This window comes from Arvicola amphibius, chromosome 5 (genome assembly GCF_903992535.2).
Source record: "Arvicola amphibius chromosome 5, mArvAmp1.2, whole genome shotgun sequence".
In the NCBI taxonomy this organism is placed as follows: Eukaryota; Metazoa; Chordata; class Mammalia; order Rodentia; family Cricetidae; genus Arvicola; species Arvicola amphibius.
Genome location: NC_052051.1, coordinates 61,480,888 through 61,500,883, shown reverse-complemented (window position 1 = coordinate 61,500,883; position 19,996 = coordinate 61,480,888). Strand labels below are relative to the sequence as shown.

The window sequence follows — 19,996 nt, the reverse complement described above, 5'->3', positions numbered from 1 at the left end:
CCATGCTTGGCTTAAACCACAGATTTTAAAATAATCTCTCAAAGGGAATACAAAGCCATGAGTAGATCAGAGAAAGAGTTTACAGGCTGAAAATGGGACAACAAAGTGAACTCAGGGAGAGCACGAACCGCAATAAGCAGCATCCTAAGTACGGCTTAGAACGCTGATGCCTAAGATTCTCAAAAATCTATCTCTGACCTTTATTTCTTACCTGTAGAAGAAGAGGTATGAAGGTTTCTATCTCCAGAATCTGAGCGGCCTCTTCCATTAAAATGTTGTCATACTAAAAAAGAAAATCTTGTCAAACAGTAGCTGAAAACCCCAAGTAGTCACCACCTTAGGCCTAAAACTGGTCAAAAGCCTTAATAATTTCATAGTAAAAGAACAATGTATAAGCTATGCAGTCTAGCTCACATTCTGACAATTCTCCATCGTCCTTAACCTCAGAAGGTGAACATTTACGGATCTGTAGAGTGAGGGTTTTGGTGAGCACTGCTAGCAGTGACAAAGACTCTGAAAATTCAAATTTGTGACTCAATTATTATGTTCCACCTTAACTGAGTTGTAACCTCCCATTTGTCATACAGTAAGTTATTTTAATATCTATAGTGATATTTTATTTATGTTTTATATTAAAAAGCTTGCCTGAAGGTGAAACTAAGCCACTAGAGGCCAGGCAGTGGTGTCACACACCTTTAACCCCAGGATTTGGGAGACAGAGGCCACCCTGGGCTACACAAGATCAATGCAGAAAGAGATCCAAGTGGTGGTGACTCACACCTCTAATCCCAGCTCTCGGGAGTCACTGGCTTTAGCCCCAGCACGAGAGGAATGTAAGGTGGGTGAGACAGGAACTCGTGCTCCTTCAGTCTAAGGATTTCTTTGAGTTAAGAGCTCTCTAGTGGCTGGTTGTTTTTCTTTTCTGATCTGCAGGTTGAACCCCGATATCTGTGCTGGGTTTTTATCATTTGTGCTACAATATCTCATTTGACGGCATAAACAAAGTCATTGTACTGAACAGACAGTGGGGCTGGATGCACGCTTACTATGTGAGTAGTGTTTGTAGATACGTGTCTTGGGGAAGGATTCTGAAATGATACTTTCATAGCTTTTAGATCTATTGAAACATTTATTTAATAGAAAACCTGAAACCTTAACTATGACGGTCTAGTTAGACAATTAAATGGTTGATGCTAATTGGCAGACATGTTACTCAAAAATTAGATTTAGCTTCATTAATCATATAAATATTACATTATCACAAACTTCTGAAAAAGTGCTTTGTAAGTGAACGAATCCCCAAGAAAGACGTCTAGATCATCACAAAAGACCAGAGTGAGGAAATGAAGATCCAATGAGACGATGCCTTAAGATGGAGTCTTTACCTTGAAACCCAACTTCACCAAATCATGTCGCTTCAAGGCAGCATGAGTACAGGTCATAGCAATGATTTTGGCTTCTTTTACCAACAGGTATTTAGATCTATCCAGTCCACTGCGAAGCAGTTCCGAGGCTCTGAATTCCTATGGAGTGAACACCAGCAAGAGACAATGCTAGGCTAACAGTTCATGTTACACAACCACAAGCCACCTAATCAGACAGTTCTTGAGATATTGTTAATACAATAAATGTAAACCAAGCCTAATAAAGCATAACAAAATAAGCTAAGCCTAATGAGTTTATTCCTTTTGTTATTTGGATGCTGTCTGAGTTCAAATAAAGCCTAGTGAGTTAAATTCCTTTTGTTATTTGGTTGCCAGTTGAGTTCAAATAAGAACTGATATTCAAGCTATAATTTGGATCTTTTTGCTTATAAAGTATTGTATTTACATTGTAAAAAGAGCACTGAGTAAATATCAATTATCAACATACCTGCATTATTCAAAGTCCCTCTGAGAAAAGAAAAGCTATTTAATATATTCCTACCAAACAGCAAACAACTGGTTATACAAATGATAAAAGACTAAAAAGCCAGCCAAGTGGATGAATTAATCTAGAGATTGGCAACAGCAAGGAAGTCACTGTTACTACTAGAGTAGGAAGGATAAAAAGGAGAAGCAGTGTCATCAGAGCCCAGGGACTTGGGCTACCCCACCAGCTGGAACTATAGTAGGCTAACCTAACAGAAAATGGAGTAAGAGGAGATTACACCAAAGCAGAGGGAACTGAAGCTGGAAACTCTGAACTGTCTCTTTCTACCTCCTACAGCACCTCTCAGGACAAGGCTGGATCTAGCGAAAAGGCACCGATAAAGAAGGCAGGGCCATTACATCTGCAAGGATCAGAGTGAAGCTCGGCTGTGGCAGAGGAGGGTCAGGTACAACAGTATCAGGGCACCAGACATTACACACACCTACTTCAATTTTCTTTCTTAACATTTTGTTTCTTAAATAACTTAGGCATTACTGATTCAGGTGAGGTGCTCTGAATATCCCTCCTTGCACTCTGCAAGAAGGCAGCTGCTACAATGTTATGAATATATTTTTATCCTATGATGTGTTTATGTAATAGCACTATAATTTCCAGGTGTAAAATTGTTATTATCCTATATATCCATCTACCTACTTTTAAGTATTAATATTGACTAAATACCAAATATGTGCCACATACTAGGAAATGGGATGGAAGCATATTTAGAAGATAAAAGAAATACAAAGTCCCTCTTCTTTGAACCTGGAGTGACACCCTCTACATGTTCTTACTAAGAAAACAAACTCAAAGATGACTGTTCAAAAAACTGCTGCAAGGAGTGTTTGTCATGGGGTCCCAAAAAAGGGGATACAACTGGCTCTCAGTCTTCTCTATCTCCCGTGTGTAATCATGGTCCCTGCTTCACTTCCATATCAGGATAAAGCATCCTGGCTAATACAGGAACTTTATTTTGTCTGTTGATCACGAGGAACTAAGAAATGGCATGTTTCAAATTCCCATTAGAAGAACTACAGTTAAGTTTCCCGAGGGGCTGTGATATCAACAGCTTCACTGGCAGAGTGCAGTGCTTGCCAACTGTGTACAAAGCGCGGGGGTTTAGCCTCATCACTGTATGGATCAGCCGTGAGGGTAGACATCTGCAATTCCACTGCTCAAGAAGTACAGGAGAATCAGAAGCGTAAGGTAATTTGCAGCTCCATAGAGAACTTGAGATGAAAAAGAAAACCAAATTCTAATGGAAACATTACTTTCTTAAATAAAAGGGATATAACTCATTTTAATTCTTGGCTTATTTCTTAACTAAAACGCTACCTGGTTGGGTGTGGGAGGGCAGAGGCAGAAAGATTTCTGTGAGTTTAGGCTAACCTGGGTTTATTTATGTAGAAAGTTTCATGCCAGACAGGGCCTACAAAGGAAAATATTTCTCTCTCTCTCTCTCTCTCTCTCTCTCTCTCTCTCTCTCTCTCTCTCTCTCTCTCTCTCTCTCTCTCTCTCCTTCTCTCCCTCTCTCCCTCTCACACACACACACACAGTAAATATTTTTTTTTTTTTTTTTTTTTGGTTTTTCGAGACAGGGTTTCTCTGTGGCTTTGGAGCCTGTCCTGGAACTAGCTCTTGTAGACCAGGCTGGTCTCGAACTCACAGAGATCCGCCTGCCTCTGCCTCCCGAGTGCTGGGATTAAAGGCGTGCGCCACCACCGCCCGGCCATAGTAAATATTTTAAAAACCTTTTCTTAATCTAACAATTTGGTTTGCAATATCTGATTATTTAATTTGCCTCATTAAAAAGATAAACCATAAACATTTAAAGAAACATTAAAACAAGTTGAGAAGCCTTACTTCAAGCTGAGTGAAGATTTTCTTAATATGCCTGAAGCACCCTTCAGCAATTTCCATATCTTCTTCATAAGAGCGCCCTTTAAAGATGGGTTGAGGAGCATTGGCAAAATACTCGTGGAATGGGAAGAATGTGGCGACCTCTGCGGCGTCTGGCGAGGTGCTTCCTGTATTTTTCACTCTGCTTATGTATTCTTCCCAGCGTGACATTACCTGTAGGAAAACTCGAGTTGTACTTTGCTGGCTGGGTTATGAAGCTAGTGAAAACAAACTAAACAGTCTGAATCTAAAGCAGACTACTTTGAAAGACAGTGTATGTTTTTGTTTGTTTCACAAAACCCATAAAATCTCATTTTGAATGCACTCAAGTGGTTTGTGCAGGTTGACCATTCTCTCATATTTATAAAAATTTTCAGTTATAACATTTCTACAATACACAAACCACATGACTACAATGAGAACAAGTAACATAAAATCAGCACTAGTCTACGATTATACCTTAATTCATTTGGAGTTCTTAGTGATGCAAATGACTTACCGTTTATTCATTTATGTGGTTTCCTATTTCTCAATGGCTTTCATGCTCAGAAAATTATCTTAACAAAATCACAGCCTTAAATTGAAATCAATTAGTTCTAAGTGATACTTTATTTCTATGTGTTAAAAAGAACAACATGCTTTCCCTTGTTACTTAATAATAAAATTATGTCTCATACTTTGCTATGACTGGGTAGGTAAAATATTTAGTTACATTATTTAGTGAGGCAGAGAAAGAATGAGAATAGCAAAAAAGAAAGAAAATGATTTCAAATGTAGTAATATAAGCTTTAATTCAGAGTTACTTATAAAGAAAATTGAACCATAAAATATGAAAACACAGGGCCTGGTGAGATGGCTCAGGATAAAGGTGCTTGCTGCCAAGCCTTAGCTTGACCTCTGGAGTCCACAATGTGAAAGGAGAGAATCAACCCACAAAGCCATCCCTGGCACACACAAAATAAATAAGTAAATGCTAAAACAAAAACAAAACAAAAAACCCCAAACAAGTTGAAGTAATAATATGAACACAGAATGTTCCTAATCGTTTTGGAAATGCCATATATTATAAAGTACGAAAACAACAGCAGTAATATTTCAAAAGAAGTCTCCAGAAATCAGGCCACCTTCCACTTGAGATGATTACTATCAAGTCCACCCCTTAAGTCCTACCTGGTACAGGAAGAAATAGCCTGCGGTTTCACAGGTATATGAGGCATCTCCCGGAACCCCCAGACTCTTCTGTAATCGCTTGACTTCTTCTAAAAGTTCTATTCTTCGAGCCAGGACATAATTAACTCTCCCATACCTAGAATTATCAAACAAGGAAGAAGGCAACGCTGTAATGAAGAAACTGATGAAATCTAACAACAGATTTCAAGAAACATCACAGGAACTATAAATGATTAGAGAGAAAGAAAAAGAAAGCCCAGTTTAACTTATTTAATTGTGATGCTGGATAAGTTAAACTATAAGTGGTTTACCTTGGGCCACACTACAGGGAGGTTATTTAAAGTATAACCGAAGATCTGGTACTTATGTCAACAGTCTGAGCAGAGAGAAAAATCAAGCAAGCAAGCAAGCTATCAATTTTTTTGTAGCTATACCAAAATTTCCATATATGTTATAGTGCATTCTGGAGAAGACCACTAGGCTAGGAACACAGAGTGGACAGACTGGGTACTCTGAACAGCACTGCTCTGCTTCACTATCCTAAAAGCAGAATATTTCAGATGCTTCGAAAAGTAATTTAAAAATGCATTCTGTGGTATCTGTATTCTCTAGTGGACAGTCTGGCACTCAAACCTAGTTGAGTGAGTGAGAGTTTGGGAGTTCCTTGTCCAAAGATACAAGGCAATAAACCCAGTGGAAACAGAATTAGACCGAGTCTCTACACACTATTTTCACAACATCTCAGCGTCTGAAAGATTAGTAAGCAGTCTGATCAGTGTTATGGATCGTGTGACAGCCCTGACAAAGGAAAAGTCCTGTCTTTGAATTTCTAGTCTTACAGAGGTTCACCTGGAACAGCAAGGAACAGGCGCTGGTCTATACTTATATTTCCCTTTCCTTTCTTCTCCCCTTCCTTCCCTCCTTCCCCCATAGTGTTTTAACCCAGGCGGGCAGAAATCTAGTCTCCTCTTTCTATGCCTCCCCAGTCACGGGGTCACATGCTGCCATCATTACACTAAGAAAACAGGGTAGGTGCTCTGAAGAATGAAAAGTTGAAAAAAACTTAAGTCGATATGTGGATATGATATGTAACTTTTGTCTGTTTGCTTATCTATAAAATTTTTCTACAGTAGACACTTTGTTCATAGCAAAAAAAAAAGGAAGAGAAAATCAAGGAATGATTTTAAAACTAAGTTCCACTGGACTGCAACTTTAAGCATTCTCGTAGTGTTATATTCACTGAACTCTGAACAATTAGATGTAGTGTGTAACTCATTTTAGTTTTTAAACTTATGTAATTATGACTCGTGTGTGCACACAGATGTAAGGCAAAGGGCAGCTCTGTGGAGCCGGTTCTCCTTCCACCACATGGGCACCCAGGCACCTGACCAGGCCAGCAGGCTGGCATCTTCAGGTGGGAATCACCTCACACATCACCTGAACTACTCTATTTGTACAAATTGCCTTGATATGAGGAAACACCTATGGGAAGATTTCACAAGGATCACCAACTGCTCCAACCCAAGAATCTAGTCCCTCATTAACTTTATACTGTGCTGTTCTCTCTGTGCAACACTAACATTTTATAAGCTAAGTATTTGGTGATCTCTGTGACAAGTGAACTCTGAACAGACATAACACAGAGATATAACATGCTTTTGATGTCTATTATCACTTTAGGTCAATGGTCATACTCATCAAACAAAAGATACACTATACTTACTAATTGTGCTTTTTATCTGAATTTCTATAGAACTGAAATGAGTTGTTATAATTTCTATTTAAGTGAAAGAAACAATTACTTGTAGAAAGAGTTAGATTTGCACAATTTTATTCCACTTACAATGAGTAATATTAAATTATTAAATACAGAAATAACCACAAAGCTAAAGTGCACCCTGCCTATACTTTGGGTCAACCAACATACAGATAAAGTAAGTAGGTGACACTAGAATCTTAGGAATTAAGTTTGGTTATCCACATCTCTTTTCTTGGTATTTTTTAAAAGGAGGAAAATGTTAAAAATTCTTTTGTGTATGTTTCAACGTTCACCCTCATTCTCTTACCTGCTAAAATCTTTCTCTGTCTCCAGCTCTTCTTCTCCATGACCCAGACGCAGGAGGTGCCGCTCATCTATGTCTAAAGCCATGATTTTCTCAAACAGCTGGTTCAGAGCCTGGTAAGTAGGGCAAATGGATGACAGTGAGTTTAAACAGAACAAAGACTAGTCTCTAGAAAGGCACGGTAATGTTCAGTTACATTAAGAATCAAAATTCAAACTGAAGAAAGCAAGTTTAATATCAGGCCATGTATAAACTTTTAACAAGATTACATTTAATAATGAATCTTATATTTGCATTTGCATTATGTACACTTGGTCAAATGAATAACTGGGAATTATAAAAACACCTACACTTTACATCTCTATGTCTAATTTATAAAAACAAAATGCAAGGCACTAGTTCAAGGGCTAGTTTCCCCCAGTGGTGACGGTTCCTAAAATAAAGAGTGCTGAGTTTCACTTTAGCACCAACAGCGCCACAAGTGCTGGTGAGGATGGAAAATACCTCAGCAACGCAGAGAAAGGGCAGTGAGACGGCAGAGCACGGGGCGTGCAAGGGCAGATTCACTCTGTGGGCCAGAGAAAGAGCGTGTGCATATTCAGCTCTCTTTATACAGTGACCAGAGAGCGCTTGCTGCTATAAACTGTTCTGATGAAAACCACTTAGAACCCACTTCTCTCTTCCTCTGAAAAGTTTATATTAAGGGTTCTCTCAAATCCAAACACTTTTCTCTAACCTCTGTGGTTAGGGAAAAGTTTTGAATAAAGGCAAAAAAATTTTCAGCAAGGTAAAGTCTGGTAATTTGGGAAGATACACTAAGTAAAGGCATCATTTACAGTATTAGCCACTGGTCAGCATCCATCCTCAGTTATCACTAGTCCAACTCTGCCCCTCAAGCTAACATACATATTCAGGCTCCATAATGTTACGTGTACCCTTTGCTGCCAAAATTGTAGCAGATTCAAGAATGGAAGGCATTACATTTTTTTTTTAAATGTAAAATTCCCACTATCTGGCTTTTCATACTGTTCAAATCTCAGAACCCAATCAATTGGACTGAACTCAGTCAATTGTACTGAACCCAATCAATTTGACTGCATGCTATTATTTGTTATCCGTACTAAGAACTGAGGCAAAAAATTATATATTGTAAATTCAGAAAAACTTCAAGATTTCCTTTTGAGATAGAAAGTATTGGAGAAGTGCTTAGATGAGGCAGCCAAGTGAAGACTCAGCAAACAAAACAGTTAATAAGTCAAATAAAAATCAGCCCTCTGAGAGACACCAAGGGTGACTGAATTCCAAAGGACAACAGCAGCCTTAGCAACAAGGGCGTCTTTGGTATTTCTACCACAGACCTTCTCCAGCACTGCTATCCAAGCCCACCCTAAGTAGCCCGCACTGTAACAAGTCCTAACAAGGCACAAGACAAAGCTTGGTCAGAAATGCTGTGAGATAAGGCATGACTTACTGTTTGTGCACCTTAAGAGCTTACTACCAGGACTCTACACTAAACTTTATTAAATAGAAAGAAGAAAAAAGCCCTAGACCTTATTTTATTGCATTTATTCAGGTGGGAAACAAATGAACTCTTTCTTCCTAAATCAATAAGTAAAAAAAATTGGCATACTGTACAAACTACCACTATGTAAAAATTTCAAAACTACCGTAAGTATGCCAGATGAACAAAGTGTAGTATTACTAAGAGTAAATAAAAATGCAAATTAAACAAACAACAGAATGAATGGCAATCCAAAAACTGTAGTTCACTGTAAACCAAAATTTCTAAAGGTGTACTAACTGCAGTCACTTGCAGACTCTGAGAGTTAGTTCCGCAGGTTTAGGGGAAGCAATTTCACCACGGGTTGGGATGTTCTGTGAGCTGCTGGTCAAATTTATGCCACAGCCAATGAAGAATACTATTCTTCACTGTCCTGACACCTTCGGAAAGATTAATAGAACACACAATAATCTTTTGTGTAACAGAATCACATGTACCTACACAGGTATTTAAACACAGTCTGGTACTCACACACTTTAGATCTCTGAATCTGAGAAATACTCATTCTATTAAATAAGAGAAATACTAGCAATAAGGTAGTTAATGCTTTCAATCTCAAAATGAAAAGTCCTGAGTATGGGCATGTGCATGCACACATACACAGACAGACAGAGAGACAGACAGACAGACACATGGAAAGTCAATTACCTGATTAGAATGAGTGACAATTAAAGTTCTCTGTTCTGGAAAATTGTGGTAAATGTTGGATATGATCTGGACTGCAACATCTGTTTTTCCTGTACCAGGTGGGCCCACAACCTAAGGAAAAAATGATGAACTCATATCAAAGACTAAGTTACTACATTATTAGAAAACAGAAATAAAAACTTAGAAAAAAAAGAAAAAGAAATTTCACGGGGTGGACTCAGTAACATAAAAACAGGTCAGAGGAACACAACCTGAGAAATGCTTACATCTATGGAAGAACACCAAAAAGTATAAATTTTATATCACTGATCTCCAAGGAGAGAAAAATATATACAGAAAAAAGTGTCTGATTAATGGTTAAAACTGTTAAGTTCCAAAAATCCTGTTCAGAAAAAAATTCACTTTAAACAAACAAAACAAAGCCAGAAACCAAAACAAACTTAAGGGAAACTATGAGAGAGAAGTATCACATACTTGCAAACTCTCAGACTGTATCAGATTCAGACTAAAAGGCAACAACCGAAAGCTAAGAGAAAAAGTCGCACATATTTGGAAATTAAACACACTCAATGCAGACCTTTCTCTGTAAAGGGCCAGAGAACAAACATCATTAAAGGCTTTGCTGGCCAAAAACTCTGTTGCAAATACTTCCGTGGTTACAACAAAAGGAGGATAATTGATTAATAGAGATGGACATATTCTAATATGTGCATCTATGAACACCAAGCTGAGCAGCAACATTTCATGTATACAATGCTGCAATTACTTAAAAACACTAAAAAGTCAGCCAGCTTTGCTTACCATAGTCAGTCCAGGCTGCATCCCAGCCCGGATGGCCTCTATCTGTGTATGAGTGAACTGGATTGTATTACTGCAAACAGAAGAGTAAATAAAAGTTTGTTAGGTATGTAGCAACGTTTAGTGAAAACTCAGACAACCGTGAGCAGAGAAGCTCAAACATCTACTTGTTCTTATTCCCTGACCCCCAGAGAGTAATTCTTACGAACTGCAGTTGTTTCCAATGCACTAAGCTTATTGTAGGCCTCATTTGGCCAGCAGAAGTTCTAGTTCCCAAATGAACCAACCGCCCCTGCAGTCCCAGCACAGACTCCGAAGACCACCATTACACAGGAGCGCCACGCTCACATGCCAGTGGTTGTGTTGTGCTGACTGTTCAAAGTGCCAGAGAACGTTTCCTTTCGAAATGTGACTACAGAATTATCTAAAATTGCTCAGCTACTCAGATAATTGACAGAACTGAAGGGAAAAAGCCCCAACGTCTGAAACAAAAGCATCCCACTCAAAAGAGAATTTAAAAGCAGTTTGTAACTAGGCTAGGTGGTCAAATTACCGTTTGGGCTGGTTGTAAGGATAAGGGCCTCTATTAGGAATAACGTGAGGTTCTACAATTAAGGTCTTTGCTTCTTCGGTGTCCTCTTCTTCACTGTCGGCGTCTTTCCTTTTCTTCCCTTTTCCACTTCTCACCGGGAAAGTTATTCTACAAGAGCAAAGCCCCCATTCATCTTTAAAATAAGAAATGGTCCAAGCTGAGAAAGGGAGTGGGCCTGACCCCCTCACTTTAGGGTAGGCCCATGCCCAGCAGTAGATGGCGCCCACAAAATGAATTCAATGGTATATCTGGAGGGTTTTTTTTTTTTTTTTTTTTTTAACATTTTAAATCTTACTGGTCTTTTGCTCATATATTATGGTTCCAATTTTGTGTTTATATGGTGTGTCTGCTCATGTTTTTCATGCTTTTCTTCTTTTCTAAAAAAATCTGTTTGTTTTATCCCCTACTCTCCTTGGCTGGTTTGCTTTCTAAAGAGAGAGAAAGAAGGCATTGGGTTAGAGGGGTAGGAGATGGAGAGGTTCTGGAAGCAGATGGGAGAAGGGAACTGTGATCAGAACACACTGTAGGAAAAAATTTATTTTCAATAAAAAAGAAATAACTACTATCTTGTGCATGACATTGTATGGAGAATAAAAAGATGTATAAGAAAGATTTGTGATTTACTTCTACATAAACTATGATGAAATAAAGGCAGGTTTATAATTATTAAAATTTGAGTTAGGTCTTCTGTTTGGGAAAAAAGCCATCCAATTAATGGACAAATCAAAAAAAACACTAAATACTTGTCATATGCATTGTAAAGTGCATTGGTGTTCATGTATTCAGAAGACTTAAGAAGACTGGCTAAAGAACAGAGACTCTCAGAGATTCACAGCTAGAAAGAAAAGACTTCCCAGAAAACAGAAGTAACAGCGAAGGCCAAATACAAACAGCCAAGCATTGCCAGAGCACAGAATACAACAGAAAAAAGGAAGGACAGTCTTGTTATAGCGTCTCTGAAACACCAGGCTTAAGACCAGGGGTTCTCAGTCTGGAGTTAGAGGCCAAAGCTTTCGGTGAATTTCCTAAAATTAAACAAACAAACAAAAATCCTCTATGTGTATTTTTCCCATTCTTACAGTACAGACAGAGCCAAAGGTTGCCGAGAACTAAAGTGGAGAAGGAGTCACCTTATGAGTAAGCAGCAGACTCACTTCTCCAGTGAGGGAGTGAATGGCTCTATGTAGGAAAAGGCATCGGAGATTTCAAGGGCAGAGGCAGGTAATACAGCACCAGCAAGACTGAAGGGCCTAGAGAAGCAGGCGTCAAGAGGGACACAGAGTATTCCTAACAGAATCTATTATATACAGCAAGAGTTATGAGCATAAACAGATAAAAAAAAAAAAGGGGAGACAAGAGTAATGTTTCTGTAATTAACAGAAGTGAGGGATGAAAAGAGGAAAATGAGGTATGGGTATTATGAAAAATATGTTGTAAGTATGCTGAATTATTATTTATATTTAATAGGTATGTGGAAGTTGTGTGCTCTGGTTCCCAGCTAATGAAGCAGGATCTGAACTGAAGGTGCAGGTATCGTCGTGTAGTCTCTGATGTTTATGAACATGCTCCGGCAGCAGCCAATGGCTCCAAGCAGCTCACTAGACTTCTACTCAAGAGCTACAGCCATTTGATATTAATATAACTCTATTTTGAATATATATTGAATATCCCTCATTTAAAAACATGAAATTGAAAATGCTTCAAAATCCTAAACATCTGGGATACTCAGACAATCCTCCAAAGTTTTAAATTCTGGAACATTCTGACTTTTAGACTTTCAGATTAGGAATGTTCAATTGGTGATGTCTATGGAAATATTTCAAAATTTGAAAAAGCTCCAAACATAAAATATTTCCTGTCTCAAACGTTTTAAATAAAGAATATTCAATCTGTATTTAAAATCTGCAAAAGGCAGGCAGTGTTAAAAGTTTAGCTTCTTAGAATCAAAATTAAGTTCAACATCACATGCCTGTATGGTAGCAGTTAAGAAACACACTAGACAATGTGTGACATGTACAGGCATGTATCTTCAGCCAGTTACTATATTTATATAGTTCTTTCCAAATCACAGACACTGATTTCTTTTGAGACATGAAGCTACTTTTAATGTGGTCTTAAAATAGCTTCTGTACTGAGTCAGGAATAGATTCAAATATAATAGTCTTATCCCAGCGATTATTACAGCAAATATAAGGACTGCCAAATGAAATCCAGACACAGTGCTCCAAACTCACTTAGTCAACAGTGCTGATGCTAGCACAGATGGACCACAGAATGGCTGCCAAAGCATACCCATACCTGAAAGGGGGAATTTGTAGAGCTGGGTCGTTCACAGTCACTTTGACATTATGACCAGGAAAACTCGCTTTTAAATGTTCAATGGAGAGAAAGGTATCATTGAAATCCAAGGTAGCAATCTGATTGGGCATTTTTGAATAATGGGCACTACTTGGGTCCCCATAACCTAAAATGATGTCATGCAGCCAGTCCGGTACCACGCAGTCGGTATTCATCAGATTCCGAATAGTCTCCAGCACAGCCTGCCAGTAGGAGGACAGAAAGCTTCGCGTCAGTTGACATCTCAAACATTTGCACTCCCCTGGAATGCAGAGCTGACCGCACCAATCCGGAATGCCCATGTGTTTCAAGGCAAGCAGCTATTTTCTGCTGACAGGTGCTTGGCAAAACTGAACCAACAGCTATATTTTCAGCTGATACCATACGCTGAGTTAAACAAAAGAACTAAGTTAGCAGGAACAGTTTATCCACTAAGAATTCGTTTAGATAGAATGACATAAATGGGTCTGCCACTTGACTCTTCTTGAGCATGATGAAAATAAGATTTATGTCAACCCAATACAAAGAAAGGAAGGAAGGAAGGAAGGAAGGAAGGAAGGAAGGAAGGAAGGAAGGAAGGAAATTAAAGAACAGGGCCTTAAAAGCAAATGATTCCTAATAAATTTGAGGTTTTCCCTCTCAATAGTATATAGCTCTTCCACCGGTGACATGCAGAACGACTGATAAAATCAGTGCGGATAGAAATCATTGAAGAATTAAAGAAGAGTGGTGAGCAAGTCTTTAACCCGGCACAGGAGGCAGAGGCCTGTCTCAAAAAACAAAACAAATGCAAACAAGAACCGGGACTACAATAAAACAGGAGTTCGCATATACACTGTCAAAACGAATTAACAGAGCCAAGAACATTTTTTTAAACTATCCAAAAACCATTCTGATAAATATGGAAATTAGGAGTTGAGGTCTAATTTCAAAGCACACAGTAACCAAATAAACTTTTTCAAAACTCAGGGACCTAGCACAGTTTAAATATGGCATGGATGAGTAATGGACAGACAGATCATTGAGTACATTCATACAACACTGATGAATGAGATGAGAATTCTGCCATCTAAGGAAATTCTAAATGTAGTAAAGGTGAAGGAAGGCATGGACTACGACAAGCAGGAGATGTGACAATTAGTAAAGAATCCTACACACTACAAAGGGAATATACTACAGATGAGAGATGGATGGTGGGGAGATGGGCTTGATATCAGGAAAAGCTTCAAGAAGTAAAGTACCATTTTAATTTAGTGCAACAAATCATTTCTGATTGACTTCATCATTAATGGAAAGTTACAGAAATGTTTCAAGCAGCAGTATATAAAGTATCAGTGTTCTAGAGAATTAAGAAATACACATAACAGAATTATGAAGGGACTAGGGAAAGGTGGCCATTCCAATGGTCCAGACAAGAAGTGGAAGACCCAGAGTAGAACAGGCTGCACTCACTGGAAAGCAAATGAAACAAAGAACCAAATGAAGGATTCTATGCCAGTACATATACAGTGAACATACCAGAAAGGCAGGTCATGGTTCCCCTGTTTGCATCAGGACCTGAATGCTTCTTTTAACTCCCTTTTAGGAAAATCACATTGGATTCCCACCAGCAATGGATGAGTGTTCCCCTTACTCCACATCCTCTCCAGCATAACCTATCATTGGTGTTTTTGATCTTAGCCATTCTGACAGGTGTAAGATGGTATCTCAGAGTTGTTTTGATTTGCATTTCCCTGATGGCTAAGGATGTTGAACATTTCCTTAAGTATCGTTTGGCCATTTGAGATTCTTCTGTTGATAATTTTTAATTCTGTACTCCAGTTTTTAATTGGGTTATTTAGAATTTTAATGTCTAATCTCTTGAGTTCTTTATATATTTTGGAGATCAGTCCTTTGATGTGGGGTTGGTGAAGATCTTTTTCCATTCAGTAGGCTGTATTTTGTCTTACTGACTGTATCCTTTGCTTTACAGTTTCAAGAGGTCCCATTTATTTATTGTTGCTCTCAGTTTCTGTGCTACTGGGTTATATTTAGGAAGTAGTCTCCTGTGCTCATGCATTGAAGACTACTTCCTACTTTCTCTTCTATCAGGTTCAGTGTGGTCGGATTTATATTGAGGTCTTTAATCCATTTGGACTTGAGTTTTGTGCACGGTGATAGATATGGATCTATCTGGTGGGAATGCAAACATGTACAACCACTTTGGAAATCAGTATGGTAGTTTCTCAAAAAATTGGGAATCAACCTACCTCAGGATCCAGCAATACCATTCTTGGGCACATACTCAAAAGATGTTCAATCATACTACAAAAACATTTGTTCAACTATGTGCATAAAAACATTATTTGTAATAGCCAGAACTTTGAAAGAACCTAGATACCCCTCAACTGAAGAATAAAGAAAACGTGGCACATTTACACATTAGAGAGAACTACTCAGTGGTAAAAAACAAAGACATCTTGAATTTGCATGCAAATGAGTGGAATTAGAAAACACTATCCTGAGTGAAGTAACACAGACCCCAAAAGATGAATATGGTATATACTCACTCATAAGTGGATACTAGCTATAAACAAAGGATATTGAGCCTATAGCTTATGATCCTAGAGAAGCTAAGTAATAAGGTGAACCCAAAGAAAAACATGTAAGTCCACCTAGAAATTGGAAACAGACAAGATCGCCTGACAAAATTGGGAGCATGGGGGTGGGAGAAGGGAGGATGAAAGGGGAAGAGGAGGGAAGAAGGGGAGTGTTGAGGAGAACTTGAGGGAATGGGATAGTCGAGATGGAGAAAGGGCAGCAATGAGAACAAGGAAAGAGATATCTTAATCGAGGGAGCCATTATAAGGTTAGCAGAAGACTGGCTCTAGAGAAATCCCCAGGAATCCACAAGGATGACCCCAGCTAAGACCTTAAGCAGTAGAGGAGAAGGTGCCCAAACTGGCTTTGCCTTGTAGTTAGACTGATGAATATCTTAAATACCACATAGAACCTTCATCCAGCAACTGATGGAAACAGAGGCAGAGACCTGCATCAGAGCACTGGACTGAGCTCCCAAAGTCCAGTTGAAGAGTGGGAAGAATGAGAATATGAGCAAAGAGGTCAAGACCATGATGGGGACACCCATGGAAACTGTCTACCTGAGCTAATGGGAGCTCACCAACTCCAGCTGGACAGGGAAGGAACAAGCATAGGACCAAACTAGTCCCCTCTCTGAATGTGGTTAACAGCTGCATGGCTGGGGCAGACTGAGGGGGCCACTGGCAGTGGCACCAGGATTTATCCCTACTGCATGTACTGGCTTTTTGGGAACCTCTTCTCTTTGGATGGATACCTTGCTCAGCCAAGATATAGCAGGGAAGGCCTTGGACCTTCTACAAAACAATTTGCCTTACCCTCTCTGAGGATTGGATGGGGATGGGGTGTGAAGGTATGTGGAGGAAATGGGAGAAGGGGAGAAAGTGGGAACTTGGATTGGTATTTTTTTTTTAAAAAAAATCTAATTAAAAAAAAATCATGTTGGGCACTGCTAAACTTTCATGGTAATTACTTATATTTCTTACTTTCTTGATTGGTAGTTAAGGTCTCAACCATGTTTATTCATCTCTACAACTCCCATATAACTAATCACAACTTCAGACACACAAAAGACACTAAAAAAATGGCAAATAAATATTTTGTAGATTTCAGTCATGTGCCTGAGATTCCCTTACTGAAAAGTCAGACTGTCCTAGGTACTGTACAACCTGGAAAGAGACCTCTCAAGAGACTGAGCTGCTTGTATGGAGATGAAGAACAAACTGTAAATACACCTAAGAAAAATCAAAATCATCTACTGTGAAACTGTGTAAAGTCATGGGTTATTTAAAGAACAGGGTGTGTGATCAGCGTGGTGACAGTAAAGTAGTAAGGAGATGGAGGGCATGAGAGGGGAAGTCATGGGCAAATGATGATGTAATAACAGTGTCTTGGATTATTAAAAACTCTCCAATGTGATGAGAAACCATTAAAGAATGTAAAACAGGGGCACCAAAGTATAACTGACATTTTGAAAGAATGGCAGAGAGGCTATGGAGAGAGAATAATGTATTGGGAGGAGCAGAGGGGAAGAGAAACGGGGATGTGGAATGAGGGTGTCCGCATATGGCATCGCCAGAGGTGGGGAGCCACTCAGCACTGAGGGACTGCTTGTGGAGCAGGAGGAAAGGAAGCGAGGGATTCCCACTCCATTTGTCTTCAGAGGAAGAAGAATGGAGAATCAATTTCTGCGTTTGAAAGCTTATATATTTTCTTATACACAGCGACAGTGTGGGAATGCAAGAGAGTGACAGACAGGACTGCATCAACAATGAGGCTCTGGGCAAAGAGGAAGGAAAGTCACCCACAAAAACTGGAAGTTACCAATATTATTAATACAACTCGAAAGAACAGTGTTGCTTACAGTCCCTACTAGAGACTTCATGTGAGCACAGAAAAAGTATTTTCAGATCTTCCTTTACTAAAATTCTCTGTCTAAACTATGAAAGCAAAAATTAGGAACCCCCAGGTCTTCCTGTTCCTAATGCGTGATGGGTGTCAAAACACTGTATCAGAGAATCACTCAGCAGCTTTGCCCACATCTGTATTCTAAAGACATCTGGGAGTACACCTACTTTGGATCCACTAAATGAATGAACAGTCTTCCTCCGTATTCTGGGCCTAAACTGAGCACCTAATGTAAAAAAGCAAGAAAGGAACTGACTTTCGGGACAAAACCTGAATTCATTTATAAATTTCCAATTTCTTTAAAGCCAAAACAGATTTAGCAAATGGATTTCCTTAAATGTCACATCTAATCAATATGCTATGAATTTAAGAATGCTCACAAAATTAAACAGTTAATGTTGTCTTTAAACTCCCTCACCCAGTATGTATGTGTTCCTATTTTAGGATTTCATTATTAGGATATAAGGGCATTTAGGTACTGAATCAAACTCACCTTAAAGTTATTCTCCTTTGGCTTCCTCCTCATTATGACATTGAAAGTGTCATACACATCTTCGGCTCCATTTTGTATAGTATTGGTCATATCCTGTTGATACTGGTTGGGATCCAAAAACACTCGAAACGTTCTTGACTCGCCTCTAAGATTGGGTCTGGGTTCAGGTCCTAGATATTGTTAAAGACTTTGTTAAATGAAATATGTATTTTCAACTAACTATCAAAGAAAGTTAGAAGTATTTCTCTTATAGAAATGATAAGCCTTTAAACTTATCTCCAGTATCCCCCCACGACTAAACTGCCCTCTACTTAGACAATTTAGATTCGAAAATTAAAAGCATATTCCCCTTTTTCTAAATTTTTATCATTTCTTACAACTCATGTTGTGCAGAGATCAGAGGGATTTTAGAAATATTAAAAACCGTATACTTTCCATTATCTAATATAGAAACTTAAAAAGGCAACTCAGTTGCACATACTACTTGTGCACATTTATAAAGTACAATGGAAAATTCAATACATTTAACACAGTTTTTTGTTTGCCTTTTTTCTCCCCCACGCTGGGTATTGAACCTAAGGAATACACAGTACCTGCTAGGCAAGAGCCCCATCACCCATTACCTATTCTACAGCTGTGAAGTAGGCATTTCACATACAATCTTTTGTGTTTACTACATAAAGCAACTAAAAGTTTACTAAGAAAGACAGCACAGAAATGTATCACTCGAGACATACATTCTCTCGAATGCAATAGATCACTATACCATCTTCGATGACTCGTCCTTTGTCATCCAGCATGCCCTGGATTTCACAGCCTCTGACGTATACCAAGCCAACCTGCTCAATAAAAGGTCTCCTCCTGTCAAACTTAGTACCATAGGGCTTTGTGGGACGCACAGTGATTAAGAAGCATACGTCGTGTTTGCGGAGACCTGGTGGAACACAAAGGCATTTTGGCAAATTAGAATTACACTGTGTCTGATCTTTCTTTTTTTTTTTTCTGATCTTTCATTGGCAAATTCTTAATCTTTTTGAAGGAGAGAAAAAAAAAAACATTAAAAGTAAAAGAAGTGACCAATAAGGCATTTTGGATTATAACATGATTATGTGTTTCCTACAGTTTTTAATATTAAATATTTCATAGCAGTAATTAAAAGGAAGATCTTTTTATATTAAAATTAGAAACTTCTGTGTCATGAATTAATTACTGAGTAAGACTTCCAAGTCATGTTACAGATCCAAAATTGGATGTTCATCATCATCCTTATTTTTAATTCTTATTAAGTAACCAAAAATACAGCTGGAATATAATTCATCTGTATCATAGTCATCAAATTTCTACCATCAGTTTCAGCTATCCATCACTGTCATTCCAAACAGTCTAAGTGCACTGTCCTAAAACAGGTTAACTCAAGAATAACGCATCCAAGCACAGAAGTGCTTTTATCCACAGATATCATGCACAGAAGATGGCTCAACACACAGTTTCAGAGAGCAAACAGGGAATCTTTCTAAGTGAATGTCAAGAGAGGAGAACGTCAAGAGAGTCAAAGTCCAGGGCTTCTCCACTGGCTTCCCAGCTCCACCAATAACACGGAAACAGGAAGAAAAGGGGCATCAAAGTGTTACATCTCACAACATGGACGCCACACCACTTCATCTTTGTTTCTTTTCTGACCTATTATTTTTAGCCACTGAATGACAAAAGTGAAAATGTGCATAGTCTACTTATAATCTTGGGAAAAAGACATACAACTAGATTAAGACATCAATGTGAATTTATGGCTAATAGGATCGGAAGCATCATGGCTTCTTTTTGTAGAGTTTGGGTGTAAGCAAAGCTAAAAATAACTCAAATCTGTAAGGGCAAATAGATGCAATGGGATCGAAGAGAAATGAGAACTACAAGGAACAGTGTTCTGCTACATAACCTCGAGTCTGTACAACGCAAACATCTAGGTTTTAGAGACAAAGAAAAAGCCCTGGGAAGTCCCGATCAAAGTAGGAGTCACTTTCTGACATCAACAGTGATGGCTGACC

General features: G+C 38.7%; 1 protein-coding gene across 1 annotated transcript in view; it reads right to left on the bottom strand.

The window, feature by feature from the left end:
• Aqr (aquarius intron-binding spliceosomal factor) overlaps nt 1–19,996 on the bottom strand; it is a 76,087-nt gene that overhangs the window by 13,689 nt on the left and 42,402 nt on the right. The window contains exons 18-28 of the mRNA XM_038330896.2: nt 18,721–18,888; nt 17,955–18,124; nt 12,938–13,179; nt 10,601–10,747; nt 10,051–10,120; nt 9,250–9,360; nt 7,044–7,153; nt 4,978–5,113; nt 3,772–3,981; nt 1,386–1,523; nt 212–283 (exon numbers count right to left, since the gene is read on the bottom strand). Coding sequence (XP_038186824.1) covers nt 212–283; nt 1,386–1,523; nt 3,772–3,981; nt 4,978–5,113; nt 7,044–7,153; nt 9,250–9,360; nt 10,051–10,120; nt 10,601–10,747; nt 12,938–13,179; nt 17,955–18,124; nt 18,721–18,888 — 1,574 coding nt within the window. The remainder of the gene's footprint in view (nt 1–211; nt 284–1,385; nt 1,524–3,771; nt 3,982–4,977; nt 5,114–7,043; nt 7,154–9,249; nt 9,361–10,050; nt 10,121–10,600; nt 10,748–12,937; nt 13,180–17,954; nt 18,125–18,720; nt 18,889–19,996) is intronic.